We start from the raw sequence: 20,354 nt of genomic DNA on the forward strand, positions 1-20,354 counted from the left end.
CACGTGAAATTTACCGCCCACGCCGGTGGGAAAACACGTTGGTGCAGAACACGTCCCGACAAATGTGACGTGCAGAAGTTGGGACTTACCGTTAGGGCCTTGCTCACATCACGGACATCCAAAAAGCAGAAGATGCTGGAGCCCGACAGCAATGGGACCCTGGAGGAATGTACATCACATGCTGGGTGGATTCTAATGGACATGGCTCTGCCATGTAGCAGCTCACAGAAGGTAGAAAATCCCTGTTGAGGGTCTGCTTTGGAACTTCAGTGCCTTGGCCATGGTCTGCAATGGATGATCGCCAAGGGGGTGGAGAGGAAGGTGTGTCGGGGGTGGGAGGGGTGGTGAGGTTGGAAGTGGGTGAACGAAGGTGTCGGGTGGGGTGAGTTTGGAAAGGGGGGAATAAAGGTGTCAGCGTGGTGAGGTTGGGAGGAGGGGGTAACGAGGGAGAATACGGCAATTGGGGAGGTAGGTGTAAGGGAAGGACTCCGGAGGGGAGAGGGAGTAAGGGTGGAGGAAGAAGTAAGGCTGGAGGAAGGGGGAAGGCGTCCAGGGCTTTGGGGGGGTGGGGGGAAGGAGATCCAAGGGGGAGAGGAGTAAGATGGGGTGTCCAGGTGAAGGCGCAAAGGAGGTGTCTGTGGAGTCAATGACTGTCTCCTGGGGAGCGAAATGAGGGTGGGCGTGGTAGGTTGGAACAGTGAGAATGAGAGGGGGCAGAGCGAACTGGTAGGTTGGGAGGGTAAGGATGTGAAGGTATCGGTAGAAGTTGACGGCGAGGGTGGTTGGTGGGCTCTCAGAGGCAGACATGGACGCTGGGGATGGGAAGGAGGAGGTCAGGGAGATTAACGTGGATGGGATTGGGATTTTCAGGAAGGCAGGGAACCTGAACATTCACTTGGACATCCCTGAAAGAAAAGGGTTGTGGCTGGTAGGTGATGGTGGGGAGGGGAAGGTGATACCAGGGGGTGAAGAATGATGGGAAGAAAATGGGTGACTGGGGGAGGGGAAAGGACAGGGGAGCTGGAGAAGAATGTTACTTGCACTGTGCTTGTAAATCTGAAAGTGAAAGGAGACTTGTGGTGGGCAGGAGCAGGTGCTGCATGGGAGTGTGATCAGTGGGCAGACGGAGATGCAGGACAGCTGAGATGGACAACGCGAGGAGAACCCCAGCAGGCAGTATTAAAAGTGCTCAGGACAGTGAAGTGAGTGCGATGAAGAAGGATCCATGTCCGTGGGAGAGTGCATGCACGAGGCTCCAGAAGGCCCTGCCACAAACACACACACACACACTCCCTCCAGAATCACGTGTTGACCAGCTGCGTGCAGCTGAACTGCTAGTGAAGGGGGATGCAGTGGGAGGACTTGCAACGCCTGTAAATGAAGCTGAAAGACACAATTACACATTATTCAGTGAAAGCGAATATATTTTCAGATTATAGTGACAAAATGTGTTCACCCATGCAACCACTTGTAATCAAAATTTCTTAACTTTCCTAGGCCTAACACTTCTAGATGCTGCTCTGACATACACAGTGAGGGTGGAGACAGCCTGTGCAGTGATTGGCCCTGTTGCCTCTGATGACTTAGGTTTGGGTCCTCTGGAGAACCGAGGCCTTGGGGGCTCCGGCTTGCTTTGGCTGTCCTCCTGTGGGCCATCTGTTCCTCCTGCGGTGACAGAGGATAAGGTTGAGGGTGTCACAGGCAAAGGGGACTCAAGAGGGAGAGGGCAGCCTCTGAAATTCCTGTGTGGATGACCCAAGGGTGCCGCTTCTCCTTCCTCCGGGTGTCTGAGGGCCCTGTCTGACTCCTGGAGTGGAAGGAGCACCTGAAGGGACATTGAGATGCCCCGTTTCCCCCTCGTGTTGCCACTGCAGGAACTCACCCATGGCTACCGTGAGAGAGTGCAGGTCATCGCTGCATTCTGCTGGACCACGCACATGTGGGTACCACTTCATCAGAGAGCAGATGGATACACTCCTCCGACTCGCATGCCACTCTGTTGAGGGCTTCCAACAGCTTTGCGTGATGATCTTTCTGCTGACTCTGCACAATGAGTTGGAAGGCTGAATCCAGAGGCTGGTCATCTGACTCGGACCTCACGGATGCCTCTTTTCCAGCAGTCCTCCAAATGCCAGGGAGCTCGGCTGAACCTGCCTCCTCCTGTGGACACATGTCCGTGCAGTGACCACCAGATTGTGAACCCGAGCTTGCTCCAGATCTAGGCCTCAGCGAGGTGTGTGGTTCTGTGCTGGTGGAGGGTGTGGGTTAGCGCTGCGGCGGGTCTTCCAGGCTGCTTGTTTCCAGCTCTTCAATGGAGGAGGTGTCCTCTTGGCTGGAGATGAGGACTGATGGAGCTGAGGGGCTGGCAGGCTGAGGATGTCGGTCACTTGGCAGAGCTCCCTGTGAACCAAAGTAGAGATAATTAGTGCATAGCTCTCAGAAGAGAGAGCACTCACGTTTGCGTTGAGGGAAAGAGGATGTGGTGCAGGATCCCCACTGTCGCTGCAGGCACGGTCCACATCCTCAGCGGTCAGCATGATGGCATGCTCCTCAGAGTGTGTGAGGAGCTTAATGTGGGCCACTCCAGCCCCAGTCTGGGACTTCTCCCTGCTGCTTTGAGCCAGCTTCTCCTGCATGAAAACAGCTGGAGAGAGTGTGAGCAGGACACATGGCACTACATGGATTGTTTGTGTGGTGAATAAAGCCATGGACAGATGAGAACATGAGCTCCAGAGGATATGAGCCTGATGGAGATGTGAGGGTCATTGTGAGAGTTCGTGGTGTTGTCCCTTGAGGTGTGAGATCCCTGTGGATGTGTGATGGGTTTGTGAGAGTTGAGAGTGATGAGAAGAGTGAATTACCCTGGTGTAATGGATGAGACCATTCATCCTAATTCGGCACTGCATGGCTGTTCTCTTTTAAAGGGCGTTGGTGCTGACTACTGCTGCCACCACCTCCCATGCTGGATTGGTGACCTTGCTGGTCTTCACCCAGAGTGGTGGGAGAGGATATCAAGGTGGGCCTCCACGATGTCCAAAAGGCATTCCAGGGACATGTCACTGAATCGGGGGGTCTGCAGTCTTTTTGCCTTTTGGGGTCGTGTCTTCTGCGCAGCAATCCAGGGCTGGAAACACTGAGAGGTGTGTGCGTGGCTGCACTTTAAATATGGCGCCCGGCGTGCAGAAACAGTGAGGTGACGGCATCGCTGGCGAATGAGGGCCTGCCCGCCATTAAATGGGAATGTGTGATTAATGAAGTGGGATTGGGATGATACAGCGTGAAAAGCCACCATTGCAGCTGGCAGGTATAATTTTCTTTTTCCTGCCCGCTACTGCACTTAGTGCAAATCTGGGATGATTCCACCCCACATTTTCTCATCTTTGAAACATTACCTCCTTGGCCTCTACTTTGCTCCCAATGGCATTGACATTCTCAATCACCTCTTTGTCACTCAGGAATTGGCTTTTGTGACACCCTCCTAATCGACTTCGGAAGATCCACTGTATTTAAACTCCAATTGATCCAAAACTTCAACTTTTGCAAACGAGCCCATATGAGGAGTATTTTTTTCTTTCAGAGGGTTGTGAGTTTTTGGAACTCTCTTCCTCAAAAGGTGGTAGGAGTAGAGTCTTTGAACACTTTAAGGCAAAGGTAAATAGATTCTTGATGAGGGTGAAAGGTTTTCAGGGGTAGGTGGGAATGTGGAGTTGAGATTCGGAATGTGGAGTTGGGGTTACAATCAGGTCAGCCATGATCTTATTGAATGGTGGAGCAGGCTCGAAGGGCTGAGTGGCCTACTCCCATTCCTAATTCCTATGTTTGTATATTCGTAAACCATGCTAATACGTCAGCTCTGCCTTCAGCAACCTCTACTGCCTCCCATTCCAAATGGATTCATTTACAATACCTCATCCTTACTTAATAAATTCCTCCATGGTCTTTCTGTACTCTTAAACCCTCTAGCTCACATCCTCCATTCTTCTGAGTCTGAACTAATTCTATCCACTATCCATATACTTCTTCTGCATTGGTGATTCCTGTTCCTGTTTGTAGCTACTCATTCCAGGGGATCTACTGGCATGGTATGTTACACTCGTTTGTCTTGCACTATCCTCACACATTCACTTTAGCTTGTCTGCAACTGCTCTGTGACATCCATCATCCAACTACACCAAAGTCAATCCATCTTTCTGCTGCCCTGCACCATGCCCTCTAGAAGGGATCTCTGTAGCTTTTCAGCTCTGATCAAATGGCCGAAATACTGACATTTTCTTTTCTGGATGTCACTTTTTAGAGTTTACTCTTGCAATTTCAAGCACCTTTGCGTTTGTCTGTTTTAAGCACATTTCAAAGGCTTCTATTTTCTTCCATATATCTTTACTTATTGCCCAGGTTTCTGAGGCATCCAGGAAAGTGGATAGGATGTAGCATCTTATGAGCTTTTTTTACCTTGTTGCAAGCTTGAGTTTTATTGTTGTTACTGCATCCTTCATCCTCACAAAATTACTTTTGGCTATCTCTATCCTTCTTCTAAATTTGACATATCTACCCTTTTCTGTTATCATTTGTCCTAAACAGACAAACTTATTCACTTGCTTCAGTGTGACACCATCTCTTTCAATCTTCACTCTAGTTTCTTCTAATGTATCCCTTCGATCTACTGTCATTTTTGTCTTTATGGATTTTACTTTGTGATATTTGTAGGACCTGTTCTGATACTGCATATGACTTGTGGACTGTACATTGGAATTCTGTTCCTAAACCACTCCTCCATGCTTTGACTTTTCCCATTTTTAAAAGCTCCCTCAGAACCTGCCTCCTTGATTTTCATCTTTGGTCATCATTTGTGAAGCATCTTGATATTTTTTTTTGCTATATTATATGCTGTTTTAGTACATGTTATTTTGTAATGACCTTGTGAAAAAAGAACAGATTCTTAAACCAGAGTCATACCATCAATGTTTTGCATGCTAACTATGTTTTCCATGGAATTCCAGAAAGGTGAAACATCAGGAACAAAAAAACCCAGAGGTAGACCAAGAAAAAGGGTAAGCAATTTGTTTTCCCATGCAAAAGCATTGCTTCACTAACAATGTTTGCTACATATTTTGCTACTTTTCTGCATTTTAAATTTTGCTTTTAAGTCTGCTTTAGTGATGTAGTTTTCTCAAAGCCTTGTAAATCTCTATTACACTTCCAAAAAGTTTATTTTCTATTATTCCAGTGTTCTGTAAAAGTGAAATTCACATCATACAAGGCTACCTATCAGACAAAGCCAGATTCCTTTCAATATGAACTTTTGCATGTCACGTCATGTCTGCCATGCTTATCATACACCTGCCACAAAAAAGACCAAAGAAATATGAAAGCACCTGTAAGGTTATCAGAATAGTGATAATTGAAATAACCAATAACTGCCAATGAATTTAAGACAACTAATTCAATTTGCCCAGTCTTCTTTGTTTGAGTTTTATTTACTAACTTACTGCCATTATGTTCAATGTAACTATTTGCTTTTTGAGCACACTGACTTTTATACAAGGGAGTTATAACTACAAGTGCCATTTATGAGTCCATGACACGTGCGCACAATTCTGGAGCAAGCTGCGCAGAAGGCCACTTTGGTGATGGCGTTAACAGTGCGCAGGGAGGACCTGCTGGAACTGTGCAGAGTAAGCAGATCGTGATATCAGTCAGCATGTAATTCTGATTTGATGCCAGCACTGCCATTTTCCACACCCACACTTGAACGTGCATTCAGCAGCAGGAAGGACGTCCCCCATTGGCATTATTTAAAGGGATCATCAACTATTTTCAGGTTAGTTGCTGATTGATCTCTACTGGCTCTTGCTGCAATTGCGGAAGTTTTTGGTGTATCTACATTACTTTAAAGTTGTCAAAGTCCACAGGGAATGATTTGGCACATGCTGAAGGACTTTGTCCAGACTTCAAGGATTCTGCATGGACTGCTAACTCTCAGATGTGGGTCCATCCCCCTGAGCCTACAGCAAGATAAGGAGAATGAACAGAGGAGATACAGAGCAGGACAAGCTGCTGGATGATGAAGTGGAGAAGGACTCTGAACAAGGAGGCTATATCATTCACCTGAACCTCAGCAAGGAATGATATGCTAGACATCTGTGGTTCAGTAAGGACATCCTCACTGAAAGCAGCCACCTGCTGCAGCCATGCTTGCAACTTCAGATCAGGGTGAAGATGACATTGTCAGAGGCTGTGAAGGTAACGGTGGTCATGAACTTTTAAACGTTGGGCTCCTTCCAGCCTATAGCAGGCGATATTTGCAACATCTCCCAGTTCGCTGTCCGCTGTTGCATAAAGAAGGTCTCGAGGTTCTGAGAGCGGAATATATTTCATTTTCTCTTGCCAGAGAGAAGCAGGCGGAGTGAGTTGGTGGTTCACGAGGACTATAGGTTTCCCCATGGTAGAAGGTGCCACTGACTGCATACACGTTGCTTTGTGGATGCTGCATGTCAACTCAGATGTACCACAACCAGAAGGAATTCCACTCCCTCAATGTCCAGCAGGTGTATGACAATGTGCAGAGTATCATGCAGGCCAGTGCCTGGTATCCTGGCAGATTCATGATGCCTTTATTCTGCGGCATTCCACAGTGCCACCTTTATTGAGCCACCATGACAAATCATAGGTGGTTACTGGATGATGAGAGCTATCCTTTGACTACAACGTTCATGGAACTGATATTAACCTTGCACAAACTTGAGCCCCTGCTGAGGCATGCAGTCACCTAACAGCACATTTAGTGCTGTCTGTATGCAGTTACCCTGCAAATTAGCAGGTGGCATGAAGTTGCGGGGCTGCCTGCTTCAGAAGCAACAGGAGCTGGTCAACCCTGCATTGTGATACCTGCACCGGTTTTCAGAAGTTGTCCAGTTTAGTCCCCATTAATCCAAATCTTATGGATGTTTAATCTGCCCCTGCAAATAAATTAATTTTAAAGCTAACGCTAAATGAAAACTAGGAGCCACTGGAGCATAGTTTATCTACAAAAAGTTACTAAGCGTTCTCAGTTTGGTGCCATTTACAAATTTCAACAACAGCTATTATCGCTACTAACTTGCATTACTCCTGACCAGTTGAAATTAAATACTAGGTGAATTAATTGTGCCAAATCATTTGCTTTTATACTGAACTTTGGTGGGTTTCAAAGACACAAGTTAGGATTGGTTCAAAATTTAATGATAGAGGACACAATGTATTGTTACCAAGCATACACCTTGTGTTTAGTGAAGAAGATGAGCTTGCAACAACAACTTATGTTTATATAGAGCCATTATGTAATAAAATGTCCCAAGATGGTTCATCGGATCATTATAAGACAGCTATCCACAAAAGGAGGTATTAGGTGAGACGACCAAAACTTTGGTCAAAGGAGCAGAGTTTAAGGACTGTCTTAGAGGAGGAAAGTGAAGGAGATAGAAGGAGAAATGTAAGGAAGGTATTCCAGAGCTGGGGGCCTGGGCACTGAAGGTACAGCCACCAATGGTGGAGCAATTAAAATTGGGGTTGCTCAAGAGGCCAGAATTGGAGGAGCATAGATATTTCGGAGGGTTGTAGAGCTGGAGGAGATTACAGAGTTAGGGCCGGGGCGAGGCCATGGAGAGATTTGAAAACAAGGATGACCAGGAAAGTAGAAAAGTGTAGAAAGAAAATTATATCTCACAACAGTGAGCTCAGATCAAATGTTAATAAACAGATGGTAGATTTGCTAACTGTCAGCTTTTCACACAGTTACCTTTTCCATCCACCTGATTTATCTTGCATTGACTTCAAAATTGAAATACAAACATGTTTCACTGAGGTCCAGCCTCTATCTTTGTCATGAACTTCAGAATTTTTTTTTAACTAATTTGGAATGCAAAAGCCTTGGAGATGGACGAGACAGTGTGAAATAGCCTCCTAAGTAGTTGCATCTGAGTGAGGTCTTCTCCAGGACTGCCATTAATTTCTTTTATTAATCAGTAATATTGAGTATTGGGGTGATACTCATTGGAAAAGCACTTTACATTGAACTGACTCGATGACAAACTCTTCTGATCTCTGCCCACTTTAAAATTAGGAAGCCAGGGTCGTCAGTAAACTTTCTCCCTCACTTTATGCAGTGGCCCCTTCCTCAAGAGGAGTTGGAGGAACCTTTTGGCCATTTACTGTAGGTGGTTAAGGTGGAAGAGTTAGGTAAAGATGTACGTTTCAGTTAAAGAAGTAGAGACAGAAAATTGAGAACTAGGATTTGATTAGCAAAAATAAATTAATGACGGTCTCAGAGAAGACCTCATTCAGATGCAACTACTTGAGGGGGCTATTTAAGAAAGAGGTGAAAACAGGTGCTAAGTGGATGCAGTGCTAATATGTCGAGCCTTTGAAAGTCTGGATTTAGCAAACAATTTTCAGTCTAATTCCTTATCACCATAATTTGCACTTGCCTGAAGGTGCTAAACCAGAAAATTGCAGGTGTAGCACTCAAGTGTTGATTTGATGCGATGTTTGTGGAGGAGTCTGTGTAGGTTCCTTGCACTCACTTCTACTGAAGGCGTGAACTGCTCTAGCTGACATACAGCAGCATGCTGTAGGCTGGCATAGGCTCTCAGATGCAGCACTGGAAGTCCTGATGGAGGAGGTTTAGAGGAGATGGGATATCAAAAACCGAGAGGAGGGAAGGATGCCACCTCGCTCTCCTTGCCGTCCTGTCCCTGTCTCCTGCAGCAGCTAGTGCTACATGGCTAGGCCTCATGTCCTCCTCGAATTCTTTGTCCAGACCAAGGGGAAGCCATAGCAAGATTCCCATGAAAAAGCACACCCTTTCTCCTGCTCTCCTGTAAGGTGAAGCAGCACAGCACTTAGTCTTTTTAGGTGAAGGCCTCAGAGAAGTTCCAGAATATATGTTGCACAAGTGTTGGTGAAATCTTGATGAAGTGTTGCAGAAAACCTCTCAATATGTTTGAGAGGTCTTCTTCACAGCTCCAGCAGTGACGAACATGAAATGGTGTATATCCCTTGAAGTAGTGTTTGAAATCGACACCAGCACCATGTTTACTCCCAAACAGCTGGCCACTGTTAGGAGAGGGGGTGTTAGTTGAAGTGTTAGACACCAAAATGCTGTGCAGCCTCATTAATGAGTGCCAGCAAGCATTTTAAGTGGCAATCAGCTGTTTAAGGAGCCTTCAGACAGCTGTTCCTAGCACTGACTCAGTTCTTTTACCAAGTTGGTGTCTTGCACTAAACATAAACTAAGCTGGAGTTTCAGCTCAAGACACCATCTTGACCACCTCACAGGATTGTTAGTGCTTGAATATACTATTGCAAATTATCTGCCATATATCTTATTTATTAATAACTTCCCCCAGCTTTAAGAAGTAAGAAAAGCCATTAACGCTTTGTTACCAATTTAGAGATTATACATTCAGTTGCCCATGCTCCTTCACTCCTTCCCATTGCTTGCTAAGAACACCTTTCTCTTTCCCTATCTCTGCTCTTTCTCTTTTTTTTAACCCTCATCTTTTCCCTCAGCTATTTCCATCTCAAGCATGAGACCTAATTCTTGCCCTCTTGGCCCATTCCTATGAAACAGCTAATGCCTGAACATCCCTTTCTGTCTCCCTTACTAATAAATGATAATGGCTTCCCCTTCTTAGGCATTGACTTCTACATTTCCAAACTGCAGTCTATATGCCCTCTCAAAAATGCAGCCCTCTGCCTGTGTGCTCTTGTAAATTATCTCTCCATGGCCCATTTGTTTCCTTTTGTCCTTGAATGTGTTGTCACCTCCTAGATCTGTGCTCCTGTCTCTCATAACTTCCTGTGTGAATCCCAATAATTAAGTTGCTGCACTTCCCACAACAGTAACACTGCCCAAACAATGTCAGTGTGACATACTCTGTGAATGTGACCATGATACATTTCCGTCCTTAATCTCCTTGATTTTGTTAACAAGGTGGACCATATCATCCTCCTTCCAGTACCTCTTTTCTGTTGTCCAGCTCAGTGAGACATACACATTTGATTACACAGTGCATCTCGAGCAATTGTTTTTCTTCCCACCCCACAATCTGCTGTATTTGATGACATCTGCAGACATGAGGTCAGCCTCTGCATGTACGCCAGGACGCCTAGTTTGACCTTTTCACCTGCACCTGTGCTATCTTAAGACCTTTGACATCCACTATTGGATGATTATGATTTACACCAGCTAAACATTGGGATGATCAATGGCATTGACTTCAGCTACCACCACAAACTCATAACCTTGCAATCAATTCCATCCACCCTTCCTGACCACTTTAGTATGAACCACACAGTTTGCAGCCTCAACATCTGTTTCATTTTCACCTCTGAAGCATTGCATAACTTGGCCCTTACCTCAGCCCATCTATTGTTGAAACTCTCATCCATTCTTTTTCCATCTCTAGACGTAATTACTCCAATGCTGTCCTGCCTGGTCTTCCATCTTCCACCTTCAAAAATTCCAGTCCATCCAAAATGTTGATGTAGTCTATCCTGTGCCAAGTTCTGCTCACCCATCACCATTTCCTTTAACTGTACTATTGGCAATTGTTAATTCAGCAGCTTACATTCCATCCATCTACTTCTCAATCTTGGTCAAAATTTACCTCTTGGATTAATTTTATGACTCAATATCTTTTTCCCTTTATGAACCTCTGAGTCACCTTTAGATGATTTTGCACATCGAAGGGACATTTTGAATATAAGTTATTTTAATTATAAGTTATTTTTAGTTTCTTTTACATAGTTGTAGTTGTCAAGTAGCTGCTTTTCAAGCAGACAGTCAAATTTTCCAACCCACAGCTGTGCTGTGTACCAGACCCCTGCATGGACATTGCGGACAGGGCCTGGAAAAGCTAATATCCATACAAATAGTCGGAAGTTGGTAACCGTGTCTTATGTATTTGCATCAGAATAATAATGTGGCCCAGAGAGTTATGAGGTCCGGCTGCATCAACATGGCTTAAATCCCTTGAATTTAAAATATTGAGGTTTTTAAAATGTTAAAATGATTTAATAGCATTGATACAGGGAAACCATTGCCTGTGATGGGGAATCAAGAACAAGGGGACATAATTAAAAAGTGGAGATAAACTATTCAAGAGTGAAAACATAGAAATCTGTGTGGGTCTTTGAAAAAGACATTTGGAACACTAATACCAGCACCCTTCCCACCCTCGCCAATGCTGAGAGTGCTAGGACAACTGGAGCTTTCAAGATTTAAATAGATAGATATTGATAGATTTTTGCTGGTTTAGAGTCCCAGGAGATGGAAGTGGGAAAATGGAGTTCAGGTGTAGATCAGTCATGGTCAAATTGAATGGCATAGCAGACTCAAAAGGCTGAATGGCCTGTTTTCTTTCAAATGTACCTCCGCTTCTAACTCCATCTGCAAAGGATTATTCATCGCTCCATTGGCAGTTTTCTTTGCAGCAAAGTTGCTTACACAGTCATAGTGATCAGGAGACCCCATGTCTTCCTGACAAGGAAGGAGATTTGAGGAATTTCCTAGCTGGTGAATTCTAATGATACAATTGGACCTAATAAAACCCCCAACAGTGTAACGGAGTGTTAGGAAGCAGAAATAAAGTAGCTAAAGTGATAAAACAGTTGAATTATTTTGGGTTTCCAGCCTTATCAACATTAACATTAATTATGATAAAATACTGTCTCAGAAATGGGGGAGGGGAGGTGGGGCAGGGTGCACACGGGACATCAATTTTTGAAGGATAAGCAGAAAAATTTTGGGAGACCTTGAATTAGGCCAAGGGTGACAATTGGTTTCTTTATTCCTAACGGTTCTTTACAAACAGCATTCCTTGTAATTCAAAAGGATACCAAATCCTTGTTCTGCTATTGTTTATAAACCCAAATAGTCTTGGTTTCTAATGTGAAGTTTTCACACTTTTAAACTAATCAGTGACCGCAAAATTGCTAGGATTTATTTAAAGAAGCAACTGAATTGTAAACCCTTTGTTCAATCTTAGTCTGTAGTCATTGTGCTATATAGATGTGGGCTGTTCATAGTTTCAGGATGAGTACACCTACAGAGTGTAATGAGCCATAATTCGGAAGTCATGTTCAGACTCTGAAACAACAAGTATTCTCTGAATGCAAAGGGAGCAATTTAGCTGCAGGTTCTATGACTAAATGTCAAATTGTTCTTACCAATCGTTTGATGTTGTAATTGTAATTTATATGATGGTATTGCACCCAAAATTATGATGTTCTCCCAACAAGGAATTTAAGTTCCTTGTATTGGGGGACAGGGGGTCAACATAGGGCTGCAAGGAATCATGGAATTATAGAATTTTACAGCACATTTTGCTCCCATTTCCTGCCCTTTTCCTACTGACTTTCTTTCATTTTTATGAATATTTATTCCCTTCTCTTTAAAAGTGGTTATGGATTCTGCTTCCGTGAATGTTCTCCTAACCTGTCCCTTCATTGTATTATTGATGGTCATAAACTTGTCTTCTAGGTGCTGTTACACCAAGGAGCAGGAATAATTTTTCCTTATCAACTTCCCTGCATCATTATGAACATCTCTTTCAGATCTCTTAATTGTCTCTACTTTGATTTAAAAAGCCTCAATCTCTCTCCATAAATGAAAGCACCAATAACTCCACATCCTTATTCCAAATCCATCCACTCTCCAGCTGCTCATCAGGCAGAACCAGATGAATGACCGTGAGCCAAAGTTTCAAATCCTGCACCCTAGCCACTTCCAGGAATGCTTACTTACATCTCCACAATTAATTCATCCATACTGCTGTTGAAATTCTATTTGATACCTCAAGACTCGATTTCTTGAATGTGCTCCTCACTAGCTTCATTGACTCCACCCTACAACTTACACCAAGTTTTGTTTATTCATCACCCCATATATTTGCCAACCTTCACCATTGCCTATCTCCCAATACATTGAATTTAAAATGTTTATCCGAGCCTCATTTTATCCTCACTCATCTACCTTCTCCAATCTCAAGTGCCAGTCCCCCTCTTGTCAGTGTCCCAGTTCTGTGGGCAGAATTTTGAGTGGGCAGGCCTTCAGCCTGCCCGACAGGAAACGCTATGTGCTTCCTGTTCCGGGGGGGAGGGATTCCCCAACTGTCAAAGTGCGCTCTTTCGCGCACGCACACGAAAGAGCGCACTGCTCCCTGAGACAAAGTCCTGTCTCAGGGAGATTCATGACAGGTAAGTAAAGTCTAAAAATAGATAAATATTGAAATTATTAACATGTCCCCCTCATGTGACAATGTCACACGAGATGCGACATGTTTTTAAAAGAAACACATAAAATTTATTAAATGTTTAAAAAAACGGACATGAAACGTCGGGATGAAGTTTCATGAATAATCTGGAGCCCGCTGGGGCTCCTGGCCTGCCCACCAGCCTTAAGCTTGGAGGGGCAGGGTCTTTAATTATTTTAATTATCTTAACCTCAGTTGGTCATTGACAGGTCGGCGGGCGGACAGCTGATTTTGCTGTCCGCCCGCCTTCCTAAAAATTTAAAGGGACCGGGATGACGTCGGGGATTCCTCCCGATGTCATCCCGTGTCTTTTTCCCCTTGGCGAGTGGGCCCCGCCCCCAAATCGCCGAGGGGAAAATCCTGCCCTGTCTCTGTGCATCCCCCTCCATTAGTGGCACAGTCTTTGGCCATCCCAACCCTAGCCCCCACTAAACCTCTTCACATTGTTGTTTTACTCCCAAGTTTTTTAAGTCTCCTTAAATCTAACTTTCTAGTTGTGCTGTCAGTCATTTCCCTTCTCACTGTACAATTACCGTTCAGTTGTCACACTATCCTGCATAAAATGTCTTGGGCCATTTCATTATGTGAAAAGCATGCTAAAAATGCTCAAGGTGTTATAAAAATGTAAGATATTGTTGTTTGACTGAAGTCCAGAGATTAGACCAGAATAAAGATGATAATGCAAAACATCATGAACTAGTTTAGCATTCTATCTTCCTGCCTGGTCTCTGTGGAATTGAAGAAAGTAGTTTGTTATTACCTGTTGGGGTGTCCAAAAGCTCCAGTGTGCAACTTTTAAAATCTCGTGATCTCTTCTATCAACTGTTCTCACTGAGGAAAACTGTGCTGCAGTTATTGCAAAACTGGAGTCAATGGGAATCGAGGGTTTTCCGCTGGTTGGAATCATACCTAGCACAAAGGAAGATGGTCGTGTCAGTTCCAGAACATCACTGCAGGAGCTCCTCAGGGTAGTGTCCTCGGCCCAACCATCTTCAGCTGCTTTATAAATTACCTTCCTTCCATCATAAGGTCAGAAGTGGCGATGTTCGCTGATGATTGCACAATGTTCAGCACCATTCGCGACTCCTCCAAATACAATATCCAGGCTTGGGCTGACAAGTGGCAAGTAACGTTCATGCCACACAAGTGCTAGGCAATGACCATCTCCAACAAGAGAGAATCTAATGTTTGCCCCTTGACATTCAATGACATTACTATCACTGAATCCCCCACTATCAACATCCTGAGGCTTACCATTGACCAGAACTGAACTGGACTAGCCATATAAATACTGTGGCTACGAGAGCAGGTCAGAGGCTAGGAATCCCGCAGAAAGTAACTCACCTTCTGACTCCCCAAAGCCTGTCCACCATCTACAAGGCACAAATCAGGAGTGTGATGGAGTACTCCCCACTTGCCTGGATAATCACAGCTCCAACAACACTCAAGAAGCTTGACACCATCCAGGACAAAGCAGCCCGCTTGATTGTCACCCCATCCACAAACATTCACTCCCTCCACCATAGGCAAACAGTAGCAGCAGTGTGTACTATCTACATGATGCACTGCAGAAACTCACCATGGCTCCTTAGGCAACACCTTCCAAACCCACAACCGCTACCATCTAGAAGATCAAGGGCAGCAGACACATGGGAACACCACCACCTGGAAGTTCCCCTCCAAGCCACTCACCATCCTGATTTGGAAATTTATCACTGTTCCTTCACTGTCGCTGGGTCAAAATCCTGGAACTCCCTCCCTAACTGCACTGTGGGTGTACCTATACCACAGAGACAGCAGCAGTTCATGAAGGCAGCTCACCATGATCTTCTCAAGAGCAACTAGTGATGGGCAATAAATGCTGATCCAGCTAGCAAAGTCCACATCCTGTTAATGAATAAAAAAAATACTCTTCAGTTGTCATGCTCTCCTGCGTAAGATGTCTTGGGCCATTTCATTATGTTAAAAGAATGCTAAAAATGCTCAAGGCGTTATAAAAATGTAAGATATTGTTGCTTGACTGGAGATCAGAGATTAGACCAGAATAAAGATGACAATGCAAAACATCATGAACTAGTTTAGCATTCTGTCCTCCTGCCTGGTCTCTGTGGAATTGAAAAAAGTAGTTTATTACCTGCTGGGGTGTCCCAACAGCTCCAGTGTGCAGTTTTTGAAATCTCATGATCTCTTCTATCAACTGTTCTTGCTGAGGAAAACTGTGCTGCGATTAGTGCTAACCAGATTGGTCCACCCTAAGTTTACAGCAATTGCTGAAATTAACAAATCAGCATAAATGATGTAAGTAACACCGAAACTGAGAGTTACTATGTATAAAAAAAATCTAGATTACAGTGTATGGGATCACGGTTTTATTTATGTAGGCTTTTGCAAACTTGCAATATTCTTCTCCGCGTTTAATATTGAAATCTCAGTGAAAGTTAGAATCCTGATAAAACCATGGCCTTGATATTAATTCCCTCAAGACAGACAGGAAAGGGTCGATGGGTGGAGTCAAATCATCAAATAAGCAAAATGCAACCCCAGCTCACTGTGCATGCGCCTGTTGCCATTTTTAAGGCTACAGGGCTGGGGGAGAAGGTGGCATAGTGATAATGTCGCTGGATTAGTAGTCCAGAGGCCTAGGCTAATGCTAGGTTCAAATCTAACCATGCAGCTGGTGGAATTTAATTCAATTAATAAAATCAGTCTGGATTTGAAAGCTAGATTCAGACCATGAAACTATCATCGATTGTCGTGAAAACCGATCTGCTTCACCAATGTCCTTTAAGGAAGGAAATCTGCCATCCTTACCTGGTCTGGCTACATGTGACTCCAGACGCACAACAATGTGGTTGACTCTTAACTGCTTTCTGAAATGGTCGAGCAAACCGCTCAGTTGAAGGGCAATTAGGGATGGGCAATAAATGCTGGCCTTGCCAGCCCACATCCCATCAAAGAATTAAAAAAATACCTGGTGGGACACTTCATTAACGTATTATAGGTGGTTTGTGCTTACTGTGCATATGTAGATTTGCTGCACCAGCCTGGAAATTTACCACAACTTGAAAGTTTCATCAGTGCATTTACACCACTATAAGACAGAGCATGTAAGAACCTCTCATTAGAAGGTATAAACTGTGTTGGAGTTTTTGCTTCACTTAGAAGGATTGTCATTGATAACAACATTACAAAATTGCAAGACAAGCATGAATTGGTTGTTCTTAGGCAGTTTTTTTTAATATAAAATATCTCGTGCTAGAGAAGTAAAAAGATATTTTACTCTGCAGTATAGTTGGGATGTTTTTCCTGTCTTGGAAGCTTGCATTCGTAGTTCATGATCTGCTATTCACTCTTGCTCATCAGGGTTATCGGATTTTTAAGCTGGTAGTCAATGTTGTGGTGTGAGTCTGATCTCAATCAGCGTTTCTTCCTGTTTCCTGTGAGAGTCAGCCGTTAGTCATAAGGGTTCCCATTTCCTCAAACTCGCCACAAAATAAACAGGGTGTCTTACTCACACTGAACTGTGGGCAGTGATCCAGAGTTTCTTTGCTAGCTCTGTATCGGTAGCATTGCATCCCACGTTTGTCACAGAACATATCTTTTTCCCTGTTGGTCTAATCAACAGAAAAGAAATGCCCTCATAAAATGAGAGTGCACGAATCAGAAATTTCTTCTCTGTTAGCCAGTGTTTACAATAGAACGGTTGGAGTTATTTTAAGCAAAATGTAGCAGTTTTCTCCTTTAAAATGAAAGTTGAAGATGCTGTCTCTTATGCCAACCCAGAATACTCTCAAAAGTTGAGTGGAGAGGCTCATGAACTTGTTGTAATTTAAACCATGTGTGTATCTAATATTATACCACTTGCATTACAGGTAAAACAATAAACTACACAAAAGTGCAATTTTTTTGCGTTGGCAAATGACTAAAGTGGAAAGTTAGCCCTGAATGTTCTAACTGTGGAGGAACTGAGAGCATGCTGACCCTAAGAAGTTTTGATTTTTGACACTGTTTGTGAATTTTTGGCATTCTGGAATTGACTGTAATTCCTGGCTTTGAAGCTGAATATGAGAATGAGCAGAGTGGTCTAGATTTGCAAGTGAGTCCACCAGCAACACAGTATCATCTGCAAAGAGGAGTAATAGCTTCCTTTGAGCAGACAGTCCGAGGCAATTGCTTATGATGATATTCAAAATGTACTAATGAATATTCCTCAACAACAACAACAACAATTTGTATTTATATAGCACCTTTTATTATAATAAAACATCCAGACCACTTCACGGGAGATTATAAAAGAAAATATATCACCATGCCACTACAGGAGATATTAGATCAGATGACCAAAAGATTGGTCAAAGCAGCAGGTTTTAAGGTGTATCTTAAAGGAAGAAAGTGAGGTAGAGAGATGAGGAGGTGCAGGGAGGGATCCCAGAGCTTAGGGTCTATAGGCAACTGAGAACACAGCCACCAGTGTTGGATTGATTAAAATATGGGATGCTCAAGAGACCAGGACTAAATGAGTGTACATACCTTGGGGGGCGCTTTTTAAAATGTGTTCATCAGATCTGAGGGTCACTGGCAAGGTCAGCCTTTATTGCCCATTCCAAGCTGCTCTTGTACATGTGACGAGGCGCCCTTCTTAAACCTCTGAAGTCCATGTGGTGCAGGTACACTCATGGTGCTGTTGGGAAGGGAGCCCAAGGTTGATCCAGCAACAGGAGTGGCTATATAGTTCCTAGTCGGAATGGTCTGTGGCTTGGAGGGGAATTTGCAGGTAGTGGTGTCCCCATATGTCTGCGGCCCATGTGACCTCATCACCTGGAAGGATGGGTTTGGAAGGTGCTGTCGAAGGACCCTTAGTGAGTTGCTGCAATGCATCTTTTAGATTGTACACACTGCTGCCACTATATGCCAGTGGTGGAGGGAGTGAATTTTGAAGGTAGTGGATGGGGTGCCAATCAAGTGGGCTGCTTTGTTCTGGATGGCGTTGAGCTTGTTGACTGTTGTTGGAGCCATATTCATCCAGACAAGTGGAGAGTATTCCATTACCCTCCAGACTTGTATCTTGCAGGTGGTGGACGTTTGGGAGTCAGATGATGAGCTTCTTGCCACTGTTGCAATGACCACAGAGACCAATAACTTTTAAAAAGAAATTTGAATTCCCAATGACTGACTTAAATGCAAGATTTAAAAACAAGAATTTCATTGTACGGTTTCAAGTTTTAAGACTTTTACTGTAACAAACAAACTAAAATCAACATTAGCTAAACACTACTTAGTATATCTCTAAACTACAGAGCAGGTATTCCTCATAGTTTCTTAACACAACTGATAACTTCACGCTGCATTTATACATTACTCTGCACTCTAAGCACAATTGTAGTCTTTACAGGAACCAGTCCAAAGTTACTCCCAGCTACCAATGGGCTCTTGACTCCCTGTTTCCCTGAGCCGTAACATCCAGTGTCCGTCAAAAGTAATTTCCCTCTGTTCTGAGAATCTTCCAGCAGTAAGGCCCACTCTTGTGATTCTTTCTCTCGGACTCGTCAGGGCGAAATCTTAAATCTTTGCATGTTCCATCTCTTCGACCAGAGGACCAGCATTCTGCCTGCTAGTTGACAGAGATAAAAACCTTTTGCCTTGTGTGTGTCTTCAGGGCTTCTGAGTCAATAAATCTGAGTCTCTAATTCTACACAAAGCCTAGCCAGCTGCTTGCCTTTAGTGTTCAGGTGTTAAATCTGGCAGTTGGGTTTCAGTAGGACCTGACCTAGGCAACCATGGCAACCAGGTTACGTCGGCTTATCACCAGGCAGAACAAGTATGAGGTCATATGTTTCATTTTACCTTTAATTAAAAGAGACAGTTTAAAACATTGCTGCCTTATAATGTCTAGCCATCATAACACCACACAATACCCAGCCTGCGGCTGGAGGAAATTGCAGAAATAAGGAGGAGCGAGATCATAGAGGGATTTGAAAACAAGAAGGACAATTTTAAAATTTAGACATTGTTTGAGCAGGAGCTAATGTAGGCTAGCGAGCACAGAAGTATGGATGAGTGGTGCAAGTAAGGACAAAGGAAGCAGGGTTTAGGATGACCTCAAGTTTACAAAGGGTAGAATGTTGCAATAGTCAAGTCTAGCGGTAACAAAGGCATTATGAGGATTTCAGATGATTTATAGTAGATGAGCCGAGGCAGAGGCGAAGTTGAATGATGTTGCAGAGATGGAAATAGGTGACCCTGGTCATGGTGCAAATATGTCATAGCTCATCTCAGGTCATATATGATACTGGTTTAATCTCAGACAGCTACCAGGGAGCCAAATATTTCATTGGAAGAAATTTCTGCTCATCTGGTACTAGATGTTGAATAAGCAGTCTAACAATCTCAAATATGATGGTCTAAAGTCAACAACTTAGTTCTTTCATTAGGAGAGGTAGTTTCAATGAATTCCCCCACAAACATTACGTGGATCTTAGAGGTGGAATACACATCCAGATAAAGTCCAAGATTTGGCCAAGTTCTGCACTGGTATTCCATAAGCATGATGCACTGAATTAAAAACCTTTCAAAAATCAATGAACACAACCTAAGTGGGTTTTCTTTGTGCTTTATGACACACCTGATACACAAGCCACAACAACCTGAAAAACCACTGTAAAAGTCACTGATCTTAGCAAGGTTTCAGATAGTTGTCAGCCTTACCAGATTCCCCTCTGAAGATAGAAAGAACAACTATTCTTTGCAACACTGTGGGTGTGTATGCCTCAAACAGAATTCCATTCACCAGCCTCAGAAGATGCAGCTCCTTATAATATCAATGGACCATGGGTACTGTTTTCCAAGAACTTTGCCCCATTTCATATTTGTTGGTTGGCATGTATGTACCATGTCCCTGATATTTTACACCTATATCTCTGTAGCATATATTCCCTTGATACATTTGAACCCCTCTACTGCTACAATCCACAAGGGGAAAGAAAGTCTGTTCTAGTGAGGGGCCATGTCAGTTTTGGTTGCAACCTTACGATGTTCTATAGTTGCTGAAAGACAGAAGAATTC

At 43.7% G+C, this 20,354-nt stretch overlaps 1 protein-coding gene across 7 annotated transcripts in view; it reads left to right on the forward strand.

Moving 5' to 3' along the window:
• LOC144683541 (high mobility group protein HMG-I/HMG-Y-like) overlaps positions 1-20,354 on the forward strand; it is a 114,409-nt gene that overhangs the window by 50,471 nt on the left and 43,584 nt on the right. For 3 of the 7 annotated variants that reach the window (XR_013577287.1, XM_078546644.1, XM_078546645.1), the window contains exon 5: positions 4,998-5,048. The exons of the other annotated variants lie outside the window; for them this stretch is intronic. Coding sequence is in view for 2 of the 3 variants with exons in the window: in XM_078546644.1 (XP_078402770.1) it covers positions 4,998-5,048 (51 nt within the window). In the remaining variant the exon portion in view is untranslated. The remainder of the gene's footprint in view (positions 1-4,997; positions 5,049-20,354) is intronic. 7 annotated transcript variants of the gene reach the window in all.

This window comes from Cetorhinus maximus, chromosome 8, assembly GCF_964194155.1.
Source record: "Cetorhinus maximus chromosome 8, sCetMax3.hap1.1, whole genome shotgun sequence".
Classification (NCBI taxonomy): domain Eukaryota; kingdom Metazoa; phylum Chordata; class Chondrichthyes; order Lamniformes; family Cetorhinidae; genus Cetorhinus; species Cetorhinus maximus.